This window comes from Electrophorus electricus, chromosome 20 (genome assembly GCF_041902795.1).
Source record: "Electrophorus electricus isolate QZ-2024a chromosome 20, ASM4190279v1, whole genome shotgun sequence".
Classification (NCBI taxonomy): domain Eukaryota; kingdom Metazoa; phylum Chordata; class Actinopteri; order Gymnotiformes; family Gymnotidae; genus Electrophorus; species Electrophorus electricus.
The window spans coordinates 4,060,214-4,085,273 of record NC_137516.1 but is presented as its reverse complement, the minus strand read 5'-3'; the positions used below and the strand labels follow the sequence as shown (position 1 = coordinate 4,085,273).

Genomic DNA, 25,060 nt, shown 5'->3' with positions numbered 1-25,060 from the left:
TGCTGTTTTAAGCGTTGGGTTCATCGTCATGGTGATTAGCAACTTCTTTAAGTGCTTCACATAAAAGAGGGCTAAGGAGTCTGTTTACTGGCTTGGGCTGTGCTAAGCAAAAGGCTGTTAGCTGTAGGCTCCAGAGGCGAGGGCGTGCACCTCCGGATGTGACTGATAATGGGAGGCACTGGCTCAGGTAATCACTCAGCCTGGAGTTATTGGCTGTATAAATCAGGTTGTCTTTAGCCATTAGCGAGCGCCTCCATCCTGTTGCGAGAGACAGCAGCTCATTTGAGCCCGGCCCAGAGGCCCGTGTGAGTGTGCACACGTGAGCATGCATTTAGCTTAGCATCACAGCCGTGTGTCTGTGTGTATTGGGATAATGTAACAAAGTATCTGAGGCAGATGTTGGAGGTAATAACTCAACTCAAGTTCTCCTCATGCACTCTTTTCTAGGCCAGGCGACCGTGTGTGTGTGTGTGTGTGTGTGTGTGTGTGTGTGTGTGTGTGTGTGTGTGTGTGTGTGTGTGTGTTTGGAGAACAGGTGTGTCCGGCAACACAGAAACCTACGCTGCTTCTGTCTGCCCTGTTTAGCTGTTGACTTTGCTTTTTTTTTTTTTTTTTTTTTTTTTTGCAGTATTGTTGCAGTAAATCATCTTTTCATATACGGTGGTTTCGTTACAGTACGTGAACATGTAGTTATGGTACATGATCGTGTTACTGTATATGACTGCTATGGTGCATGATGGTTACAATGCACGATTGTGTTACAGTACATTATCATGCAGTTATGGTACATGATCGTTGCAGTGCATGATCATGCTACAATACAGTACATGGTCGTTACACATGTAGCACAATCATGCACTAAAACATGCGGTATGTAATTATGGTACATGGACTTCAGAATTTTAGGTTTGAGCTAAAAGTTTCAGAAATTAGATGCAATTAAGTGCCTTCTAGGAACCACCATTTAATTGAATTATTGTTGTTATTATTTTTTAAGAAGTTCCATGGTAAAATAGTATTTATAAGCATCACGGACACATGAATGGCAGATCTAGTGTGCTTGTGTGTTTGGAAGGCAGTGTGATTGTTATAACCTTTGGCACCGTTTTCTTTTTTTTGTGTGTGTGTGTGTGAAGGACAGTGCAACCACACCCTATATTGTGAATATTGGCTACAGGATTAAGGTCCCTGTGATCACAACCCACGCGTGTGTGCATGCATCAAAAAGGTGGTGTGGTCACGCACTGTATTCAGTTTTGACGTGCTGAGTGGTGACCTCCTCGCTGAGGCTTCTGGGTATTTTAGGCAGCCGTTACAGTAGAGGTGTAGAGAGAAGTGGAGCTTCTCCTGTGCCTGTGGCTCCACTTCTGCACTCTGACCAAGACTGTTTAGTCCTTAACCAGGACACTTCCTGTCAGCTGTTTAAAATACTGCTTCATGTTCAGTTTCAGATGTCCAACGTCAAGATGTAACTGATTTTAATTGTCCTTACTAAAAAATACAAAAGTAAACTAGCTATGAACCTTGTTTTGGTTGCTATTGCTATTGGAGGGAAATGCCTAGGGTTCTTTCTCATACATCCGTATTATTGGCATGTTGAGATTTTGCCTGCTCATGACTGGGACGTCCAGAGGGGTAGATGTTTGCCCTCCACTCCAGGTTTGGCATCTGAGGGTGTTACTGAATCCTGCTGAAATGCACCCACACATACAGAAAGAGGGCCTCACTGGTATCTTTTTTGATCGTGGTTCCCTGTTGAGTTTAAGAGATTAGCTCCTCTCCAGTGATCTGACAGAAGGCATCACACACACGTGAACACACTTCCCAGTGAAGCAAATCTAGGATACAAGTTTGGATTTGGGCAGGGGTTGTGCGTGCGCGTGCGCGTGCGTGTGCGTGCGTGTGCGTGCGTGCGTGCGTGTGTGTGTGGAAGATGGCTACCCCAAATTGGTGTGATGTAACTCTGTCTGCCAACATAAACAGTATAGCAGAATTCATACTAGATGGGCCAGAATTTCTCTCACTCCATCAGCTGTACCAGCAGCCCACCTTTAGTGTGTGTTTATGTTGGAACCTCTTTGTTTTCCCAGAGGTCACTGAGTACACCACCATAACTGAGTGCAGGATTGGGTTACTTTGAAGGGGTGCATGCCAAACATGTGTGTGCGCTCACTCAGTCTCATTGTGTTTACCTTTTATTAAACCTGAACTTCATCCCTGAGTGAAAACTGAATTCCACTGAAGGTCTGCCTGCGTGTATGCGTGCGGGTGTGAGAGCAAGAGGGGAGGTGGAGATCTAACATGGGTGTTGCGTGCTGTGTGTAAGTGTGTTTGGAGCACCAGCAGCAGTTTTAGAAGTTCACTTTCACACACCTTTTTCTTTCTTTCTATTTTTTTCCCTTTGTTTTTTCTTTGTCCCCCACCCACAGGGTGTAGCCCCGTAGTGTAGAGTCTCCACTCCTCTACCGTACACTCCCCTGTGGTGCAGTTCCCTAGTCTACAGTCCTTGACCCCCTAAGTACAGATCCCCACACCAAACAAACCGTACGATCATGGCTGAGGCTGTGCTGATCCTGTTAACAGACATGTTTGCACGTGTGTCACGCAGGAGCGTGGTAGCAGCAGTGCGATGGGGAAGATTGAGCCCATCTCTCCAGTCAGTCCTGCTGTCCTGGAACCTGATCTGGACCTGGTGCCCACACGCTTCTCCAAGGAAGAGCTCATTCAGAATATGGACCGTGTGGACCGCGAGATCACCATGGTCGAGCAACAAATCTGCAAACTGAGGAAAAAGCAGGTAACACAGCGTGTGTGTGTGAAAGAGAGCGAGCGAGCTTGTGGTTGCACACATGCGCACCTGTGCCTAGGGTCATGCAGATGTGTGTGTCTAGGTGTGCATGTAAGTATGTGCATTGGAGACCGACTGCTCAGTCTAGCAGTGCATGTCCCATTAGCTAAGCGGGGCTGTGGGTGTGTTGACTTGTTGGGGAGGACTGAGACATCAGTGGTGTGATTATGGTACGGTTAGATCTTCTCAGCCCACCTCACAGTCAAACACACATACTTCCCCTTCACACAGAGAAAAGTAGGTTAAAAATATATGAGGCTATAAAAGGATCTCCCACAGGACAGCAGGCTTGGGCTTCTCATTTTGCTCTTTTTTTGTTCTGTGTTTTTGTCTTTCATTTCATTGCCTCTTTCATTTCATCCTTTCACTTTTCTCTCGTGCCCTTCTTAAAGTATCTCACATAGGCCCCTAGAAAATCCTTTTTATATTTTCCACAAATTCCACTTATTTTTCTCTTTCTTTTTTCTCATTTGGATTAGGTTTTTAACAATTTTTCCTACAGTTGCATTTGTGAACATACTGGCTTGCCAAAACTTATTGTAACTGCATGAAACAGTTGACGGTTTTCAGATGTGTGTAGATATGTATCACAAATTCAGCATTTGTATTGAGTTTGATAAATCTGTATTAAGTTTTAGCATAGGCCTAAATTATTGAAAGGAAGTGATGGATAACGGCCTTCAGCATACAATACGCTTTGAAGCATGCGGTCAGCTGTTGAGTCTTTTAACCAAGTTTCAGATAGTTGTGCTGTTTCCCTTTTGGTTACTGGGAAGAGCCTTCTCGTTGAGCTGGCTTTCACCTTGTTCCGTAGGTGTGGCTCAGATTTGACGTGGTCAGTGCAAGTGGCTTTTTGTGTCCAGTGTCCATGTTGGCAAAACTTGCAGCAAGGTGGTTGCCCTGAGGATTACAATCGTCTTGCGCTGAATTTTGCGGTTTCTTCGGCCCCTTTGACGGCAGACGTGGTACCACAGCACGGCGCTCTGCCAGCAAAGTGCTCTGATGTTAATCACTGTGACCGTTTACACCAGCTTATACGCCAGCCCTGTAACACGACCACCGCGGTAATGCTCGCTGCATGTGACAAAATATGCTTTGGCTCTAGTTTTGCTGTGTGCTGCAAACTGGCTGTTTCTGCTTAGGGACGGAACAAAAACGGTACAAAATTAAGTATTCTTGATGCATCATGCAATGTAGGCAAATATTCAAATCAGAAAATAGCACTACACACATTTTTTTTACTCAGCTGCATTACTACAAACCTCGACAAAAGTCTAGACGAGTTAACTTTTTTATACTATTCATCAATATTTGGACTTTACAAAGCCAAACTACGACACAATTTAGAACAGAAGCTGTCATAGATTAAACCGTATGGGGAAAGTGCAGTCACCGCGGTTAACAGTTCTATTAGCCTTCATTCCCATTCCAATTGTCACTGCGGGAATATCTTTCATTTTCTCCATACACACTACCGCAGTGACCTGCTTCTGGTAGGGCATGCACTGTGGAGTAGCTGTGACTTTTCCCACTCTCCTCACTGCTTCTGGACTTTCAGTTTTTTTTGTAGTACACGTTACGCCCTAACCACTAGTCAGCCTCCATCTTTACACAGCACCAGCACCACCTCACTATCCTCCCTGCACGCCAGCTGCAGTGACCCGTCTCCCATCTGTTGGATTTCCGGGCCTTTCTCTGGCATTCCTGAAAGCGTCTGGGCCGCTGGGCTTCGCTCCATCGCTGTGTCCTCCTCCTTCACAACACCGCTTCTGAGCACTCCCAATGCACGGCAGCCCAAATCTACAACACCTTAGCTCGCTCGCCTGGTTTGTTGTTGCAGGGCAGAGGGGGCGGGCCAGTAGGGCGGGGGCCGCTGTGATTGGACACAGGGTGAGGGGAGGGGCAGGGAACCCTTTGGCCTCTGTAATGGTTTTATATGCAAAGTCATGCTAGCAAGACACAAACGAATGCGTTCAGTGCTCTCGTTCGCTCTCCCCTGTCTCAGCCTCGTGGCCCACGTGGTGGGTGGAAGGGGGTTCTGCCGTCACTCCTCCCCTGGTTTGGTTAGATTCCCCCACCCTGATCCCCATCTCTCTCTCTCCATCCCTCAGGTCCTCCCCAAGCACTAAACCATCTGGCCATTAAGTTTTGTGGTAAACCTTCATCTAAAGAGGGGAGATGGAAAGACAGAGAGGGGCTAAGAAGAATCTCACAGTATCAAATTTCACATGCTTTCCCTCACACTGTGTGTGTGTGTGTGTGTGTGTGTGTGTGTGTGTGTGTGTGTGTGTGTGTGTGTGTGTGTGTGTGTGTGTGTGTGTGTGTGTGTGTGTGAGAGAGAGAGGGAGAGAGAGAAAAATCACTTATTTATTTTCTCTTGCATAGTGGCAACCTTGGGAATGCCACACTCTATCATTTCCCCTCCACCCCATAAATATACATACACACATACCCACACACAGCTGCAGCTGAGATGTGTCTTTTGGAGTGAGTCGGTAAGACTGACTGCCCATAGAGACCTTCCGTTACATTATTAATCGTGTTTCAGCACAGTTTATGGGTGGGTGGGTGGGGGTGTGTGCATGCACATGTGTTTTGTCATTAATGTGTATACTGTGTGTGTGTGTGTGTGTGTGTGTCTGTTGTGGTTGGTATGGGTTATCTTTGTTATCTGCACTGCTTAGACTTATTCCTTTGAGTGTGTGTGTGTATGCGGGTGCAACAGGTATAGCGCTCACGACTCTGGTGTGTGTAAATGCAGTGAAACGTGTGAGAGGAGAGGAGCTGTGCTCCTCCATATTCTTTCTCTCTCTCCCTCCCTCCCGCTGCCTGTTCCTCTTCCCTGTAGTCATTCATTTATGTGAGAGAGCTTGATGTTGGTCAGCTCCGTCAGGCTTTGATCAGACTTGTGATTCTTCCCCTCGTCTTTGTCTCTCTGTAGCAACAGTTGGAAGAGGAGGCAGCGAAGCCGCAGGAGCCTGAGCGCAGTATGTCCCCCCCACCCAGCGAGGCTAAGCACCGCAGCCTAGTACAGATCATCTACGACGAGAATCGGGTAGCGCACCACAGACACACTTAGGCTCTCCATCACTCACCCACACACTCACACATAGACAGACACACTTGCATAAAGTCACACACGCAAGCGCACATACTCACAGCTGGATATTGTGGAGGAATTTAAAATGGACAGTGGAATGTGAACAGAAGTGAACCCACTACACTGAAGCCCCCACTGCACTGCGCGCCCACACACACACAGTCAGCCTTGTTCCCCCTCTCATAGCTATACTTCAGTTCAGAATTACCGTAGACAACAATTTTCACTCAATTAAAATAGAGGGCTACTCTTATGCTTGATTCTTGTGCTCCCTCTAGTGGAGGAAGTTGGAAGCACCTCAGCTCTCTTAAATTATTTTCCTCCCATTTTCTGTCCACACAGAAACACTCTGAATTGTCCTTGATCTAGAATTACTGGACAATAATTCTGAACTTACCTGTTTTGGGAGAGGGCTTCTACCTCAAAATGTGAGACCCAAGAACGCCACCATTGAGCAGTGTGACTTATACAATTTAAATAATAGTTTAATATTTTCATATATTAATGTTATAGGTATATATAATAGAAGTTTGGAGTGTATGGTTTGTTCTGTTTGTTGTTTTAAGCAGACGTATCATACTTGCATGTGTATGCATGCACACACACGCTCATTTGGGGTTTGTGGGAAATGTGCTGAACCTTTCATCCCATCAGTGAACATGGAGGCAAGGGAGAGACATTTTGTGTATGAGTGTTTTAAGAGTTTTAGGGGAGCAGGTGTTTGAGTGTAGGAGTGGAGGGCGTGAGGTGAATGAGGGAGGGAGATGGGGAGCAGTGAGGTGTGGGGGAGAGGGAGTGCACAGAGTGTAGTTAGTATCTGGTGTTTGTTGGGGCCTGTTGATGCTTCAGCTGTCATCCGTTCAGTTGGTCTGTTGTTAACGAGTGATTTCCCACGCGAGGTGTGTTGCCATGGGGAATAAAACCATATGGCCCTAACATGTGCGCGTGTGTGTGTGCGCGTGTGCGCGTGTGTGTCCTAAACAGAAAAAAGCAGAGGAGGCTCACCGTATCCTGGAGGGACTGGGACCCAGAGTGGAGCTGGTGAGTGTCCCTGTTCTCACCTCTCTAACTCACACCACTAACCCCAGACCACACACACACACCTGCTCTCAAGTCTAGAGTATACTGTACCCTCTCACTCTCTGTCTCTCTTATCCTTGTACATAATATGCTCTGTTCTGGTCAAGTTACCACTTGGATTGGTTAGCTGATTCTTTTTTGTGTATAATAAACTGGTTTGCATCCAAAACCCCAAGAGCTCCATGTGTCTTGGTGCTGCCATGTGTGTCTTTGTGAGGTGATGCAGTCATAAGGCTTGGACATATAGAGTTTCGGGGGTGGGGGTGGGGGGGGGTTGTCTGTTTTGGCCTCAGTGTTAGCAGAAGCAGGTTCCCACCTGGTCTGGCCTTTGGAACTCAGCAGCTGTTACCTGACCCTAATAAGTTCACACGATGGGCCAAAATCACCCAGTGGTTTAAATGTGGAAATCCTGACCACCCCTACAGCCTGGAGGAGCCTCTCAAATCTTCTAGATTACATTGCGACCCTACTCCCCTTCACTTAGCACCACTAAACAATATGGTTGACCAACAACCTTCGTGTGTGTGTGTACGTACGTACGTACACACAGATCAGTTTGTTAGTACATACAGCCTTTCAGTTCAGAGGCCACGGCATAGCATTACAACGTCTAACAAAGCACCTTAACCACCAATCCCTCGGGGAGCTGCATATGTCCCCCCCCACATGGCCCCTCCCACCTGTCCCGATGATTCATCAGAATTATGCTGGGTTTGATGCTGCTGTTGAGAACAGTAGACCTCAGTCATCCCCAGCAGTATCCTCACCTGAAGGTTAGCTGAGGATACCACCAGGGGATTTTCTCTAAAAGTCCGCTGGTTTCCCCTTACTGCCTCATGTCCTGAGGTTAGAACATTAGACTTCATTTCCAGCTTAATTCCTCATAAGAAGCCAGGCCCCGTCATTTCGGGCTCAGCACTGCTGTGTGCTGAGATGTTTAGAAATGACAGGTGTAGTGTTACCACTGTTGGGTTGCAGTTGTGGTTTTGAGAAAAGCCTCCAGGCTTTCTCTCTGTTTGCTGTTGTGCTGAGTCTCTTAAACTGACTTGGGAGGGGAAAATGCAGAGGAAACATAGAAGAGAGGGATGTGTGGGGGGGGCAGTGTCACTCTGAAACTGAATTCTACCTCTTTCATCTCTTCTAACTCTTTTTTCTCTCTCTCTCTCTCTCTCTCTCTCTCTCTCTCTCTCTCTCTCATTCCTTTGCAGCCACTGTATAACCAGCCATCTGATACAAAGCAATACCATGAGAACATCAAAATGTGAGTATTCTTCTCTCCTCCTCTCCCCTCCACTTCTCTCTTCCTCTCTCACGGTGACCCGTGCGGAGACAGACCGATAACTCTGAGAGAGCGTTATGCAGTACATGGTTCTAAGGCTCAGCTTTCCTCTACAAAAGTGTTCTACAGTGTTCTAGTTCATTGGTATGTTTAATTCTAACCTACTATACTGTACTTGGATATATTCTATGAGTAAATGACAAAGCACTTTTGTAAGTCGCTCTGGATAAGAGCGTCTGCTAAATGCCGTAAATGTAAATGTTCAGCTTTAGAAGTCATCTTTCTGACTGCAGGGATTCAGGTGAGATGGGAGACATGAGCATAGCAGCAGTTTGGAATGAATGAATGAATGAATGAACGAATGAATGAATTAATGGGTTAATTGTAGTCTTCAATTGCAAGGTGTTTTATTAGGCCTTATTCATACAAAGTGTTGGAAAGGTGTGGGTGGCTGCTGGAGTATCTTTAAAGTGTTATGCGTGTGTGTGTGTGTCGGCATGCTCCTTCAGTTTGTGATCAGCAGTTAAAATTGTCAAAAAGAGTGAAGACCCTCCCTTCTAGAGAGCTGCCTTTTAATTGGACAGTAATATTGATGGACAGGTCTCTTATTCTTTATCATTCTTTTATGTTCTTCACAGCTCCTCTTGGATTTTGATCTTACTTTCTCACAGAGATTAGGCAGCAGGTGTGTGTGTGTGTTTGTGTGTGTGTGTGTGTGTGTGTGTCAGTTCAGTGCTTTGATCAGTTACAATTGGGAACTGTGTTCTCAAAGTCTTTTATTAACCTGAGCACTGCTGTCTAGTGGGAAATCTCCTCTCTTCCTCTCCTCTCCTACCCTGTGTTCAGTTGCACAAATGTTACCACATTATCCTGTTGTAGATGTTGCACACAGTCATTACTTACTGGGCCATTTTAAAGCTGTGTTCATGGATCTTTATGGTCATCCTTTGGCTGTTGTGAATGTCTAAGTGTTAATTCTAGAACAGTCCTAATGGCTAACTTCATGTCTGGAGTACATATTTGGTATACTGCACTGAATCTGCTGTGTGTGTGTGTGTGTGTGTGTGTGTGTGTGTGTGTGTTGAAGTCTAGATAATGGCAGTGCTCTCACAACAGCTAATGTTGCTGCCATCTGCTGTATAATATATCTCACTGTTTAATATCTCTTTCCCTTTCTGCCTCTCCCTCCCCAATTGCCAAATTCTAGTAACCGCTAAAGTGTGTGTGTGTGTAGCAGTAGCAGTAAGTGAGGTGGATGACATGGTGTGACCTGTGAAATGAGAGAAAAGGACCTTACCTACAGTAAGAGCGGGCTCATGTTTGAACCTGTTCCTTATGCAACTATCAGTCGGATGAAATAAAGGACTTAAAGGAGTTGCTCAGATCTGATGGCAATTTTCCTCATTTGTTGTCCATTGAGAGGATAAATTGGATAACTTCCTAAAACTAGAAACATTGAAGTTTTGCTGTATGTTGAACTCATGCTCTATTCTGGGTTTGTGAGTCACAAAACTGGGTTAAGCTTTAGTCAGATTTGGAGTCGTTCTAATGTGTTTATGATCAGCAATAGTTGTATTCAAAAGCTTGGCCTCAGTTTAGATCTATATTGGTGTATAGTCAGGATCAGATCAAAGATGTTTTTCTTTTAATCTCATTTTCATTTAGGAAAATGGTAATATCACATAAAATCAGCTTTTGAAAGGCACCAACATGTTACACACACACACACACACACACACACACACACACACTTAAAACATCTTTGTCTGTTTTGAAGCTTTGGGTCCATCGCTGTCTCCTCTCGGCTGGGTGGAGGTTGCTGTAGAAACGCCCAGTGGGGTGGGTGGGTGTGTGGGTGGGTGGGTGGGTGCGCGTGCGCATGCATGCATGCGTGTGTGCTCGTGTATAGAGAAATCCTGCCCTGCTAACACATGCCTCGTTAAAGATAAATACCGTGATGCAAGGTCTCCATGGCAACAAATTTTGTGTATGAGTGTGTGTGGAGATCTGACTGAATTATGTGCTTCTACAACTCTAGAAATCAGGCGATGAGGAAGAAGCTTATTCTGTACTTCAAGAGACGAAACCATGCTCGCAAACAATGGGTAAACACACACACTGTTGTGCTCTCATACACGTACAGCTCATTGTGTGGAGGGCAAAAATAATAAGACTCCCCACTTGCTCCACTCTGGAGCTCATTGAAGTGTGTACAGGATTTGGTGTTGTGCCATAAGCTGACCCCACATGTCCCCGTGCGCACTACAGTGCACAAGACAGATTGACATTACTCTTTACTGAAGACTCTGGCCACTTAGGCTGGAGCATGATGCACTGTGCTCAGACTAAAAAATGTGCGTGCATGGGAATGTGCGTGTGAGCACTATGAAAAGCTTTCTGACTGACAGCAAGTCTCCATGGTAGAGTTCTTGAGAATCTTCGCACTCTTTATAACTAATTGTATGGAAAACATTTGTTCTCTGGACATGGGAAATTAGAATGAATCAAAGTGCACTGATTACACCTGTGTGTCCAGGAGCAGAAGTTTTGTCAGCGTTATGACCAGCTTATGGAGGCCTGGGAGAAGAAAGTGGAACGTATAGAGAATAACCCTCGCCGCAGAGCCAAGGAGAGCAAGGTCCGAGAGTACTACGAAAAACAGTTCCCAGAGATCCGCAAGCAGAGAGAGCTGCAGGAACGCATGCAGAAGTAAGCCGTAGAGCACTGTGGGTAGTGTAGTTCTTCAGCTTTTTTAAAGGGTTGTGTGCACCAGTGTTCTTGTTAGACATATGCTTGAAGCTGTGTGTGTGTGTGTGTGTGTGTGTGTGTGTGTGTGTGTGTGTGTGTGTGTGTGTGTGTGTGTGTGTGTGTGTGTGTGTGTGTGTGTGTGTGTGTGTTTAAATGTAGTACAAATTAGAATGGGTGTGTGCTAACATTTGTGTTTGTGTGTGTCTGTCCTACAGTAGAGTGGGCCAGCGTGGTAGTCTGGCTTCAGCAGCACGGAGTGAACATGAGGTGTCTGAAATCATAGATGGCATTTCAGAGCAAGAGGTGAGAACTCATACACACTCCTTCCCTCTCAGTACCACTTCCTCTGTGTGTGTGTGTGTGTGTGTGTGTGTGTGTGTGTGTGTGTGTGTGTGGATTGGGTGGTTTTGATACATGGTCTAGACAGGCACACATTTGTTTTTACATGTCACACCACTGTCTTGTTTCACAATTGGGGAGGTTTTGCGGCTGACATACACCCTGCGTGTGCGTGCGCACGCGCGCTCACACACAGTCTCCTCGACATATCAGACAGTTCAAACACTCTCTGTTCTTTCTTCTTGTTATTTTTTCCACTCACATTCTTGAATGTCTTTCTCGCTTCCATTTTGTTTCCAACATATTCTCTCTCTCACTCTCACTCTCCACTCTGTTTGTCTTCCTCCCTCCTCTCGCCTTCCCTCCCTTGCCCCCCCCCCCCCTCTCTCTCTCTCTCTCTCTCTCTCTCTCTCTCTCTCTCTCTCTCTCTCTCTCTCTAGAACTCGGAGAAGCAGATGCGTCAGTTGGCAGTGATCCCGCCCATGCTGTTCGATGCAGAGCAGCAGAGAATAAAGTTCATTAATATGAACGGCCTGATGGACGACCCTATGAAGATCTACAAAGACAGACAGGTCATGAACATGTGGAGTGACCAGGAGAAGGACACCTTCCGTGAGAAGTAAGAACTGTGTTTACACTGAGGGTGCCAGTTGCTTTGGTATGCGTGTGAGTTTGATAGTAGATAGGTGAAGTGGGGTGTGTGTGTGTAAAAACATGCTGTCTGTTTTTGACGCGCGTGTGCGCACACACCTCCCTCATGTTGTTACTCAGAACTAGATTTTTGTATAAGGGTCACAATGAGCTGATGTTTCAGTTTTTCACAGTGTAGTGCACCAAGCCACAGCTTCACAACAGAGGCTGCAGAGTGCTGATAAAAGATTTTGCGTGTGCGTGCATCATGCTTGCTGAAAAGTTGTTTAGTTCAAGATGGTTTTATTGGCATGACGGCAAAGGATTGAAAATGTTTACATTTTCAACTTCCCATAATTATTATTCTTGATGTTATAATTATTATACCAATAATAACAATTACAACAAAAGCACCATCCTTGCCACCAAGAGCAATAATAGTAATAACATATTAACAGAGAACTTATAATGACATCTAACGTCATTAGACATTTAATAAGAAATTATAACTACTTAATATGTAAACATATTTAGTAAAGAGGTGTGTGTGTGTGTGTTGCTGATTTAGTTATGGGAAGTAGGAATGAGGAGAAGGGAGGTTGTCTCTGACTCTCTCAGGTGATGACATGTTGCTACAGGGGTGATGTGTGCTCTGCTCCAACAATGATTTTAAATTTTATTTGAATATTATTGAAATTTGGAATTGTTTTTAGTATTTTTAATGTGAAAGTCATGTACGTTCTTAGACTTTTCCCATTAAAAGAGAAAATGCCTCTCAAGCTCACCTGTCATGCAGTGAGCACATATTCTTTCCTCTTTGGGCAGTGTCTGCCCCTTTCTATAGCCAGACTGAACTCACTGAGCCTGTACTTGTTTAGGATCTGTCTCTGCTTTGTATCTCTGACAGTAAGGATATACTCTGCCAATTCATACTCTGTTTATGGCCACATAACACTCTGATTTACTTTGAGTTTTAGTTTCATAATCCCAGTGTTCTAAATAGTTCTTTTTACTTTGCTTTATAATTTTCTCTCTCTCTCCAGATTTATCCAGCACCCAAAGAACTTTGGCCTGATAGCGTCTTTTCTGGAAAGAAAGGTACACCTGGCCTTTGATTATTATCCAAGCCTCACTGTGAACACAGACTGTTGAACTCTGGAATTTATTAATATACTGGAACTGGAAAACATGGGATGTGTGTGTATTTTCAGACGGTAGCTGAGTGTGTGCTTTTCTACTACCTGACAAAGAAGAATGAGAACTATAAGAACATTGTGCGGAGAAATTACCGCCGCAGAGGCCGCAGCCAGGTACCGGCCCTCATTAACTATATTACTCAGCATGCTGTTAGTGTTTTCCTGTGCAAAGGATATTGGCCAGTGGACACAAGCATGATAAAACGTATGTGTGAAATGTATATGAATAAAAAAATGGATGCTTTCCTTTTGTTTGTCCTTTGGGATTTTCTCTACTGCGGTAAAATTATGGCCAACTGTTGTTTGGCGGAGGGGTTCTTTTATCTTCTTACCTGGATTGTATTGGATCTTAAAATATCCCTTCAAAAATCTATGGAGTTCAGTGTCTATAGACGATAGTAAACAGGGTAACACTTCACTCCCGTCCCTGTAGATTGTGCTACACTATGGTGTCAGCGCGCGGGATGGATTCCACATTCTCTTTTCTGTAGGTTAATAAGGCAGCAGTTTGCCTTGCGGCATACTGTGAGCCATATGCGCCCTATTCAGACATTTCGTTGGGGTGGCATCATTTAGGTGAGGTAATTGTAAAACATTTTTTCTCAGGTCTCAAATCTTCACAAGTCACTGTGTTAACTTTAAAGTTTAGCTGCTGGCTAAGTTAACGGTCACCTTTATTTCTGCAGTATACCTCCTCGTCCTTCAGTCTAGTTAGCCATAGCTATATGTTAGGCAGCTAGCTAGCTAGGGTATAAGACACATTACATTTCACTGATGGGGACAAGATTAGAAAGTAATTTGTATCATTACTATATGCCTTTGCAAAACGCATTGTGTGCATGTTAGTTTTGAGACAAATAAATTAGTTTGTATTTAAACAGTTTTTTAATCTTTAATTAAAAAAAAAAAAACTTTTTAAATCTCCCAGCAACAGCAGATCTCTCTCTCTCTCTCTCTCTCTCTCTCTCTCTCTCTCTCTCTCTCTCTCTCTCTCTCTCTCTCTCTCTCTCTCTCTCTCTCTCTCTCTCTCTCTCTCTCTCTCTCTCTCTCTCTCTCTCTCTCTCTCTCTCTCTCTCTCTCTCTCTCTCTCTGTGTGTGTGTGTGTGTGTGTGCACACGTAAATAAAATCAGTTAAATGGATAGGTTTTTGCTTGGTGAACTCATGGAAATCACCTATCTATAATGAGTATGGCAGTAGTAAACAATTTACGGAATTTACAGGCAGAGCCAGAAGGGAGAACGCTGTTGTTCCTGTGTGGCTGAGTGCCTTGTTAATCAGAGTCGAAAACTGTGTGTGTTTTAATCAAAGTGTCGTTGCATATTTGCTTAATAAACGTGTGTTTGCCCGTATCCAGAGTTAATTTAACTGCTCCTCTGTGCTGTCCTTCAAGCTGAAAACTCCAGCAGAATCAGGCTAGAGAGAGAGACATTTTTGCACTTTTCCTTCCATGGATCTCCTCTGTCTCCTCTCTTCTCCTCACACCCCCCCCCTCCGGGCCCCCCTGTAAGGCGTCTGTCCCTTTGTGCTGGCTGCTCTGTTCATGCTCTGGCAGGTCTGCATCAGGTCATGACTCAGTAAAGAAAAGTAAAGTAAAACCTTCAGAGGAAAACCGCAGATGAAGAAGTGAGAGTGCCGCTGGCATTCGCCTCACTTCCCCCTTCCCCTCTGAACATGTGCGGAGGGGGCGGGGCTATTGTTCAGCTCTCATACCACGCTGTTCAGTGTGAAAGGTCAACATGGTGTGTCTGTATGCATGCGTTTGCTGTGTGTGTGTGTGTGTGTGTGCTGCAGTGTATGGCTCATGTGCTGTTACTCTTCCACTTGCAGCACAACCAGCAGCAGCAGCAGCACAACCAGCAGCAGCAGCAGCACAACCAGCAGCAGCAGCAGCAGCAGCAGCAGCAGCAGGTGAGCCGCGGCAGCCAGGAGGAGAAGGAGGACAAGGACAAGGAGGCAGAGCGAGACGAGGACAAACCCGAGGGAGACGACAAGGAGGACGCCATGAAGTGAGTCCCCCCGCTCTCTTCAGGGGTAGTTCTCATTCTCTCTCACTTAGCTATTGTTTGTGCTTCATCCCTCTATTCAGCTTCATAACATGAGTGTGTGTGTGTGTGTAGCAGGCAGTTATGTAATGGGAAAAGCATTCAGCTCATTTGCCATTCAGAGTAATAATACAACCCCCCCCCACCACCACCACAGCACCGCAACAAACACACCCCGACTGTAACCACAGCACAACCCCCACTCTGTGGGTAGTGAGACGTTCACAGGTGCGTTCTATATTAACGGCCACGGGAGAGGGCGCACCATAAAAACACCTAAAGAGCTGCTCTCAGCACATCTGCTCTGTACAGTTATAGCATATAATCACTGGCCTGATTCAAGGCACCTCAGCGGATACATCAGGGTGGGTGTGTGTGGGTGTGTGTGTGTGTGCGTGCATGCGTGCGCCCGAGAAAGAGACTCTAGTACTCTAGTTTACACTGGGGTTGCACACCTCTCTTGACCTACACGTTGCTGGGGGCCTGTGTGTGCACCATAGAGGGGAAAAATAACAACCCAACTCTTTTCCAGAAGGCTTAACGGACTACTCATTACAGCCAGATTTTGTTAATCCACGTTTGCAGCGTTCCACCCTATTGTTGCATGGAGAGGTTGTCTGACGACTAAAGGGACCGATGGTGTATTACCTAATTGCAGAATCACTTCCCCACTCTTCTGTGGGTGGAGTTATCCCCAATGTCCAGCAGACTTCAGAACTCTGCTGCCGAGTTGCTAGTTTCACTCCTGCTCTAATGCAGCAAACGTGTACATTTGTGTGTGTGAGTGGGACTTTGAAAGGTTAGCCGATGGTGACTCCAGTGGGGTTTCTCGCAGTGCCGACGGCTGCGAAATCTCAGATCTCGCCCGTCTGACCCACACACAGCGGGCTGGCGCTTGGCCTGGCAGGAGCAGTGCTGCCCTTCCATCATCAGATTCACTTTCAGTAGGCCACCAGTGGTGTCTGTCGCTTGCAGCCTTGCCTACTTTCTATCTCTTGTTGAACATATGATGAACGTGATGATGAGAGGGGTGTGTGTGGGTGGGTGGGTGGGTGTGTGGAGGAGGATGCAGACATTTAAAGAGTCTTCTTAACATTTTCTCTCTAACCCTGCGTTGTCTAGAGATGACACGTCAGGAGAGGACGGGGAGGAGAAGGAGCCCCCGGTGGTTAAAGGTCGTCGCACGGCGAACAGCCGAGGACACCGCAAAGGCAGGATTACCCGCTCCATGGCCAACGAGCAAGAAGAGAGCAGCTCCCCTCCACTTAGCAGCGAACTGGGTCAGCACACAAATACACACACACACACACACACACACACACACACACACACACACACACACATACATATATGCACATTTCACAGACACACAATGTAACACACAAAAACAAGCCCTCATTATGCACCCTCTATACCCGAGATGCAATTTGGTCTTCTGGCCACAGAGTTTCTTCGCTGCCCTCTGGTGTGGAATACCCCTCTCATAGGTCTGCTTTTCTGGTCTGAACCAGCAAGCTTAAGTGCTGAGCGGGTGTCACGCTAGCACCCTGTGCCTGACAGAGCTTGTGTTCAGCCCGATCTGGAATGGGTGTTGCTTTTATCCAGTTATTAAGTGGAAACTTATGGGGGTTTTTTGGTTTGTTTTTTAATGCGGTGATTAGAGTAGTTCCAGCTTCTGCCTGAAGTGGGTCCCTTATACTGGTGAAGTGCTTCATAAGCAGGCATCTTTTAGGCCAAGCACTGAGGGCAAGCTCCCATCTCTGAGTAAGACTTAACGATGAGGCGTATATGAAGGGTTGCTCCAGATCCGTGAAAAGTTTACATTGGGCAGAAATTCTCAATGATCAGGAACGCAAGTGAACCTTTTTCAGTTCAGTCAGGGCACGTGTAGTACCATGTAATAATCGGGGTCTCTTTTTTTCATTTCAGCAAATCTGGAGATGAATGAAAGCTCGCGTTGGACAGAAGAGGAAATGGAGACAGCCAAGAAAGGTCAGAGGCTGGCTGGGTGGGTGGGTGTCACTGAATGTTTGAATAGTTATATCTGATGAGCTTTATTACACACAAGCTACAAGCTTAGCAACAACACAAACATTTACATCACAATGCAGTGTTGTAAATCATTATCACAATATTGGCCTTTACAATACTCACATCAAATATGCAAATGACCCCGCTAATGAATTGATTTGTGTCTGTGAGTGTGTTGTGTAAGCATTCTGACTAACCTCAGCTGTTCAAGCACCTCTGTGGGTGCTTTGAACTCCTTTCACGCTGTGCAACAAACACAAATCAGTTAGGTTAAAATGATCCAGGCTGAACCAGGTCACCCTGCCCCCAACACACACACACGCACGCGAGTACGCACGCAGAGTGTATCCAAACCCATTTATATGTCTGTGTAATTGGGTTTGTGTGCGTCTCTTTGGTATCTATGGTGAGATCTTGTTACAGCGTTTACTGGGCATTAACATTCTTTAATCCTCTCCCAAACATTTTCAGATTTCTATAGCGATTTTTATTCATTTATTCACTCCTGCACACTTATTATAGCACATCAGTCCTGACAGGTGCTTCCTCCCAGAGGATGTAGGCAGGGCCAGTGATGTGGGCGGTGTCAGGGAGGATGTGGATAGAGTCGTGGAATGTTGATGGCCTCTCAACTGCCCCGTCAGCATTAAACATGGTCACAGCACATTTGGTCTTATGCACATGCACTCAGTTGCCATCAGCTTCTTTAGAGAAGCCTGACTCTGCTGACCTACTTCAGTGCACACACACCTCACATACACACACAGCAGGAGTGCCCCTTCCCACTTCATATGCTATTTCTTATCGCTGCTGATAACACTAACAATGAGAATTGAAATATTCCCTTTGTGATGGTCAGTGTGGCCTGCCAGACATGAAGGTGCTCAGACTAAAGGTTATGACCAGAGCTGTCTGATCAGACCTGCCCTTTTGAAGTCAGATGGGTGAGATCATATCAGGCTGCTATAGATTGTCCATCTGTTTAGGGCTTTGTTGAGGTTAACTGGCTCATTTAGTGTAACTGGGTTAATTCTGTGTGTTGGTGGGTCTTAATCACTTTTCAGTAACTGTGGTACAAAGCTGAGCACAATAGAACCTCATGCACACTGTAGCTATAAAAATCAGCACTTTTTTTGGACTTGGCTGCATCCAACGTGTGTGTGTGTGTGTGTGTGTGTGTGTGTGTGTGTGTGTGTGTGTGTGTGTGTGTGTGTGTGTGTTTGTGTGTGTGTGTTTCTAAATGTTTCAAATTTAGATCCCAGTCAGAATACTATACTAACACTTTACACTCTCATAACACACCCTCACACACAGTTTATAGAGACCATTCTGAGTCTCTCAAGCCTTTATACACTTGGTGTGTGTGTGTGTTGACACATGCTGGTGTAGAGTGCCTTAGCACATGTGATAAGCATCTTTCTGCAGCCTTGTTACAGAGCATTAGAGATGGCATAGGAGTGTGTGAAGTGGCTGTAAGGCCTCTGAGTCAGTGTGAAGGCCCAGCTCTGCTGAACACCGTGCAGAGCCAGAGACCATAGCACTCACCGCACTGCTTCCACTCTGGGGGGGTGTTTAGCTGGAGTCCCTCCTCATACTCACAGCAGCATGTGTGTTTGTGCGTACTGAAGATTCTTGGCTGAGTTTTAAAGGACTGCAGTGCATCAGTCTCTGGCATAGAGGCGGGGTAATCTCTCTGTGTGTGTGTGTATGCGCGCGCACGCCCACTTGCACTTACTCTGGGCCAGGATCTAGAGTGTCAAATTCTTGCGCTCTCTCTGTCTGCCTGTCTTTCTCTCTCCCTTTCTCTCTGTCTGTCTGCCTTCCGGCTTGTCTCTCTGTTGTGGATGACTGAGGAAAGGTCACATTGAGGAAGAAAAGCAGGCCACTCAGCCACAATGTGAAACCCCCTCTGCTCTCTCATGGTACTAGTAACAAACCTCACTCATCTCTGTCTCTGAACCCGGTGTGCTCATGAGTTTATTTGCCACAGACAGTACATAGAATGATCATATGTAAGAGAATGAGAGGGGGGTGCGACCGATTGAGAGGGGGTGGGACCCAAGATGGGAGGGAAACAAGCAAGAACGTTCCTCCTCCCAGCTCCACAATACTGTGAAAGTCCAGCCACACAGTCATTGAAACAGATTGTGTAAAAAGCTGTGGCCTTGAGAGGGAGGGAGAGAGAGAGATTGGGGGGGTTAGTGGCAGAGTGGGAAAGCACATGAGTGTGTGAGAGAGAGAAAGGAGCAGTGCTGTTTGAAGAGTCAGGCAGAAAGAAGGTGGGAGCAGGGTGCTGAGCTACACTCCATCCTCTCACCACCACTCCTCTTTTTCTTACTCACAGTCTCCCTTTCTCTCTCTTATTTATTTTTTCTTTCTTTTTTTTCCCTTGGCTTGTGTGTGAGCGTTGACTGTCATTCCTGTGGCTCTGTGCATTTCCATGGAGATGAGGTGGGCAGATGGCCAGATGAAAGAATGAAATGAGAGGCTGATTGAGTGGACAAATGGGAGTAGACAAGCCTTAGATATTTTTCTTCCAAACAAGCCCCTTACTGGATTACACAGAGCAGTGTGCAGCGCTTCAGATGACTCCTATTGGAGAGTGACCTAGAGTGCCTCTGACGCTGGTTGGACAGCAGCAGACTAGTGCATCTGCGATTGGAGGAGCTGAAGGTTTGCAGGCGTGGCAAGAGGTGAAGGCCACAGACTCTGGCCTGCACCCTTCTGCATGATCTGGTTTTCCAGAGGAGGGTTTTCCAGAGGATGTTAAATTTGCAAAGGTGGACTGATCACTAGATCAGACTGGCTGTAACTATCAAGTGGCTACTGTTCCCCAGTGTAGCTAAGGCTGGTGTTTGGTTTGGACTGAAGGGAGAGAGTATGAAGGAGCTGACTGCCTGGCCTTTTTGCTGTGTAGATGTTTGTGCTAAAGAGACTCTGCTGAGCCCGGCTCTGATTATATGTACACAAGTCCACAGCTGAGGTATCTACACATTCTTTGAAGTTGTAGTGACTATGGTTGTTTCTTAAACCAGCAGTGTGTATGTGTACGTCTTTCTCTTTTGCAGTTGTGTATGTTTTTGTGCCTGTGAGAAAGTAAATAAAAGAAAGCAGTAGACATGATCAAAAGGTGTGTGTGTGTGTGTGTGTGTGTGTGTGTGTGTGTGTGTGTGTGTGTGTGTGTGTGTGTGTGTGTGTGTGTGTGTGTGTGTGTGTGTGTGTGCGCGTGCGTGTGCGTTTGTACGCAGACTAGTGCTGTACTGGAACTCTCTGTGCAGGGAGACTAGCGCTGTACTGGAATACTGCCAGACCAGGGAGATGACAAACAGAAATTTCTAGTTAGTTAGCTGAGTGAGGTTAACTAGTCCAAAGCCAGCTGGCAGTTTCCACTTAATATGTGAGGGAGAGAGGAGAAGGGGAGAAGTACAATGAAATTTACAGTTTATTTAAAAGGCATCATTGCCGTAGAGTGTTGTAATATAAGCTTCCAATTGATGTGCACAGAGTGAAAAACCCAGCAGGCCTAAGAGGGACATACACGGGTTTGAGTGATAAACTCAGATCAACAAAAAGCCCATTTTTTAATTGTTTCCTCATTTCGTGTGTGTGTGTGTGTGTGTGTGTGTGTGTGTGTGTGTGTGTGTGTGCGCGCGCACAGGACTCCTCCAGTATGGCCGCAACTGGTCATCCATCGCCAAGTTAGTGGGCTCCAAAACAGTGTCCCAGTGCAAGAACTTCTACTTCAACTACAAGAAGAGACAGAAGCTCGACGAGATTCTCCAACAGCATAAAATGAGATCGGTCAGTGTGTGTGTGTGTGTGTGTGTGTGTGTGTGTGTGTGTGTGTGTGTGTGTGTGAGAAGAAGCAGGCCATGGAAACCGATTTCCCCTAGGTGTCCGATTCCCATGATTTCCCCTACGTGTGTCCGATCTTTTTCACTGAAATTCAAACCCATCATTATTCGTTCAGTTCTGATTTCTCATTTAAATGCTTTACAGTTCATTCTCCAGAGATACTATGTGCAGCTTCACGTTTGCCTGTGTATTTGGTAGGAATCAGTGTATTTTGTAGGAGTTGTACATATGTTTGTGTCTTTAACTAGTGTGCGTGCGTGTGTTTGTGTAGGAGCAGGAGCGTAAGACCAGACGTAAGGGTAAGGCTGTGCAGAGCGAGGAGACCAGTGCACCCTCTGCTGCTGATGAGGAGGAGATGGAGGGGTCAGGGGTCAGCGGCAATGAAGAAGAGGCGCAAGAGGATGGAGAGGGTACACACATGCGTGCGCGCGCACACACACACACACACACACACACACACACACACACACACACACACACACACACAAACCGGCTCCTCCTAGATCTTCAGAAGCACTTTGCTTGCACAGCTGGTGAAGCATCCCATTTCTGGAAACTTTGTGCACTCCACTGCAGATGTTGTTTTTTGTAACACTTTAGTGACGCACACGTTGAACAGAACCTGATCTTACACCAACTCAAACAGAAGAACCAGAAAAATGAGATATTTGCAATCTTTTGGGGGGCAGGACAACTTTAGTCTGTTCTAGAAATCTGGTTACTTAAAGGTGTGTCTGTATCTGGGGCATCAGCTGTAACATGTCCCTTTCTCCAGGAGTCCCAAACAACAGCTCAGACACGGAGAGCCTGCCCTCGCCACGCCCACTGGAGGGCAACAAGGTCAAAGAAGAGAGCACGTGCCGCTCCAAAGCTGGTCCCAGCACATCGTCTTCGTCCTCCTCTTCCTCGGAAAAGGAATCATCGGCCCTGGGGCAGGCACCGGAGGAGAAGCCCCCCCCTGTCAAGGTGGAGCAGGGCGGCGTGAAGGTGGAGAGGATGGAGGGGCCACAGGAGATGCAGGCGGAGGATAAGAAGCCCCCTGCCCTGGAGACGGAGGAGGGGAAGAGAGAGGTCAGGAAGAAGGAGCATGGGGTCAAAGGTGGAGCACAGGACAGCGATTCCAGTGCCACCTGCAGCGCTGATGAGGCTGAGGAGACAGACAGCGCCGAGAAGAGCAGGTGTGTGGCCTGGGCTGGAGTCAAGGGATGTGTTTTATCCAAAGCTTTATTGCGTGGGCATGCAGGCATGCCTGTGTGTGTGTGTGTGTGTGTGTGTGTGTGTGTGTGTGTGTGTGTGTGTGAGACTGCACGCATTGTATATGTTGGCAGCACCAGAGGAAACATTACCCTGAGCACCAGCCAAATAAAACAATGAGAAAGAGGAGTGTGTCTGTGTGTGTGAGGGAGACAAAGCCAGCAAGAGGCGTTTTACTGAGGCGTTTTAAGACCATGTTTACAGGAGTTGGGATCTGACCATATTAAGGAATGACTTCCTCTCCTTCTCATAGTGTCTGCAGTGAGTTTTATTGGCATGCCCATATTTAGCTGAAGTATTGCTACAGAACCATGAAATGATTTTAAATGATATGTAAAAGGTCTCTTACCATTCTATAAAGTTGCAGACAACATGAATTTGAAGTGAGAATCGGAACAGAAGAAGTAATTTAAAAACAATTGTCATAGGGTTTTTTTTTTCTCATGCAGTCTCCTGTAGGTAATGTTTGTGTCACTGCCCTGTTGGTTTCTCTCAGGCCCACTCTGCTGAACTATGCCCATGATGGCGTGATCTCCACCGGACTGCAGAAACCACTCGACCTCAAACAGCTCAAACAGAGAGCAGCTGCCATACCTCCCATAGTGAGCCTGAGCACACCAACACACGCACCCTTCCCATAGACAGCATACAAACACACACTCGCCCATCAGGTTGCCACCTTGCCTTGAAGCCATCCTTAACAGTGGCAGCAGTCTGCCATCACACATTCATTCCATTTCAGTCATCTCTAATTTTCTACATTTTTTAAAAAGATGCCGTAGATGACATCAGAGCCAGTGTTGGACGAAAGTGGCTGTGTGGCGAGGTGTTGAAGGTCCCTCGGTGCATCTGATGGGTTGTCACACGACTACGTGTACTCCCTGCTGCCCCGCCCTGCCCCGCCTCTCCAGCTCACCCCCGTCCCACCCGGCTCAAACGTCTTGGGCTTGCCTCCGTTGGCATGAATAATAAGGCTGATGTTAATCTTTCAGACATCAGTGCACAGTTGTTCTTTTGCATCTCTGCTACCAGCAGACTGCTGTTAGGTCGCACAGAGAGTCCGACAGGCAGAAAAAGAGACAGACAGATAGAAAGGCACAGACAGAGACATATATAGATGGAGAGAGAGAGAGAGAGAGAGTGCACTAGAGTGCAGATGGATTGACTGCTGCTAGTGTAGCCAGCATGGTGAGTAGGTTCTGCTCTGTCTTCAAGTCCTCTCGGCTTGCTGACGCTCTCTCCACTATCTCTCCTGGCTTGTGACGCAACTCGGACAAACAAAAGCCAAAGGAGCAGACCTTGGTGAATCAGCGTGTTTCTTTTGTAGGATTCCAAGGGCTTTTATTATAGACCAGCCATGTTTGATGAGAAGAACAGCTCAGCAACTTCATTTTCAAATTTTTATCCAGACCCCCCCCCCCCCCCCAAAAAAAAACCTAGCATGTCATGTCTGCACACTACTCTCTCTCTCTCTCTCTCTCTCTCTCTCTCTCTCTCTCTCTCTCTCTCTCTCTCTCTCTCTCTCTCTCTCTCTCTCTCTCTCTCTCTCTCTCTCTCTCTCTCTCTCTCTCTCTCTCTCTCTCTCTCTGTCTAGATGCCGGATGTTTCCCTAGCAGGGTCTGGTGGACTGAGTCGGCAGCAGCAGACGATGCCACATGCTCTGGCCCTCTACCAGCAGCAGATCACCATGGCACACGAATCCTCCCAGGAGGCCAAGCAGCCACCTCCACAGCCAATCAAATCACATTACCCTGGCGGCGAGGCTGGCAGCCCCCGGGACCGGGTCAAAAGCCCAGCCCCCTCTGAGCGAGAGAGAGAGGGTACGCCACCCTCTATAAATCCTTCATCGCCTTTTCTCTTCTTTCTCTCTTTTTGTCTTTGTTTACTGTTTAACTACAGGTCCTGTTTACCTAAGCTCTCAAGCATCCTCCATCCCCCACCCCCCTTCACTCTTGGCTTCGGTGTTGTTCTTCATTAACTTCATTTTTTGTATCGGGGTCTTTCAAGATGTAGAGGTGTGTGTGCGTGCCCGTGTGTTTGAGACAAAGACCTATGAGTGTGGACTAAAACCAAAGCGCTCAGTCCTCCAGAGAAGGGCACAAGCGCTTTCCACTCTCTCTGTTGCACTCTCCGCTCTCTCTCGCCACTCTCCACTTTACAAAGTGCTTCACTAAAATAGGGCTGCAATTCTTTTATAGCGTTTGCTTTGAGACACAGGTGTTTTGCTAGGTGGTTTGTTATGATTTGAACAAACGAGCATTCAGTGTGTGAATATTTTGGCATCTTTCCTAACTCCCTGTTTTTTAGAAAATGGCTAATGGCCTCCCATAGAAGCCCAGAGACAATAGCTAGCTCACCTTAATCTATGTCAGTCAGGAACAGAAACCATCCAGCTGCTGCCATTGGTGTTAGAGTCAGGGTCGCATGTGTGTGTGTGTGTGTGTGTGTGTGTGTGTGTGTGTGTGTGTGTGTGTGTGTGTGAAGCGTTTGACTGTGTTGATATGGCCCTGCGCTCAGCTGTAGTCTGTCTGTCCCTGCAGAACTGGAGGGGAAGGAAAGATGGCTACACACTCTGCTGCATGGATTACGTAGGTTCACACACATACATATACATATGCACGCACACACACACACACGCGCGCACACACACATCTTCT

At 46.5% G+C, this 25,060-nt stretch overlaps 1 protein-coding gene across 9 annotated transcripts in view; it reads left to right on the top strand.

The window, feature by feature from the left end:
* Positions 1–25,060, top strand: part of ncor2 (nuclear receptor corepressor 2) — a 67,419-nt gene that overhangs the window by 29,405 nt on the left and 12,954 nt on the right. For 7 of the 9 annotated variants that reach the window (XM_081703042.1, XM_081703041.1, XM_081703038.1 and 4 more), the window contains 19 exons: positions 2,609–2,797; positions 5,790–5,903; positions 6,933–6,989; positions 8,237–8,289; positions 10,346–10,412; positions 10,844–11,016; positions 11,271–11,358; positions 11,835–12,013; positions 13,068–13,122; positions 13,236–13,334; positions 15,049–15,227; positions 16,386–16,543; positions 17,193–17,255; positions 20,953–21,095; positions 21,421–21,559; positions 21,925–22,327; positions 22,900–23,005; positions 23,998–24,223; positions 24,944–24,991. In XM_081703042.1, the coding sequence (XP_081559168.1) occupies positions 2,609–2,797; positions 5,790–5,903; positions 6,933–6,989; positions 8,237–8,289; positions 10,346–10,412; positions 10,844–11,016; positions 11,271–11,358; positions 11,835–12,013; positions 13,068–13,122; positions 13,236–13,334; positions 15,049–15,227; positions 16,386–16,543; positions 17,193–17,255; positions 20,953–21,095; positions 21,421–21,559; positions 21,925–22,327; positions 22,900–23,005; positions 23,998–24,223; positions 24,944–24,991 (2,539 nt within the window). The remainder of the gene's footprint in view (positions 1–2,608; positions 2,798–5,789; positions 5,904–6,932; positions 6,990–8,236; positions 8,290–10,345; positions 10,413–10,843; positions 11,017–11,270; positions 11,359–11,834; positions 12,014–13,067; positions 13,123–13,235; positions 13,335–15,048; positions 15,228–16,385; positions 16,544–17,192; positions 17,256–20,952; positions 21,096–21,420; positions 21,560–21,924; positions 22,328–22,899; positions 23,006–23,997; positions 24,224–24,943; positions 24,992–25,060) is intronic. The other 2 variants (XM_027022072.3, XM_027022073.3) reach the window with 1 other exon arrangement.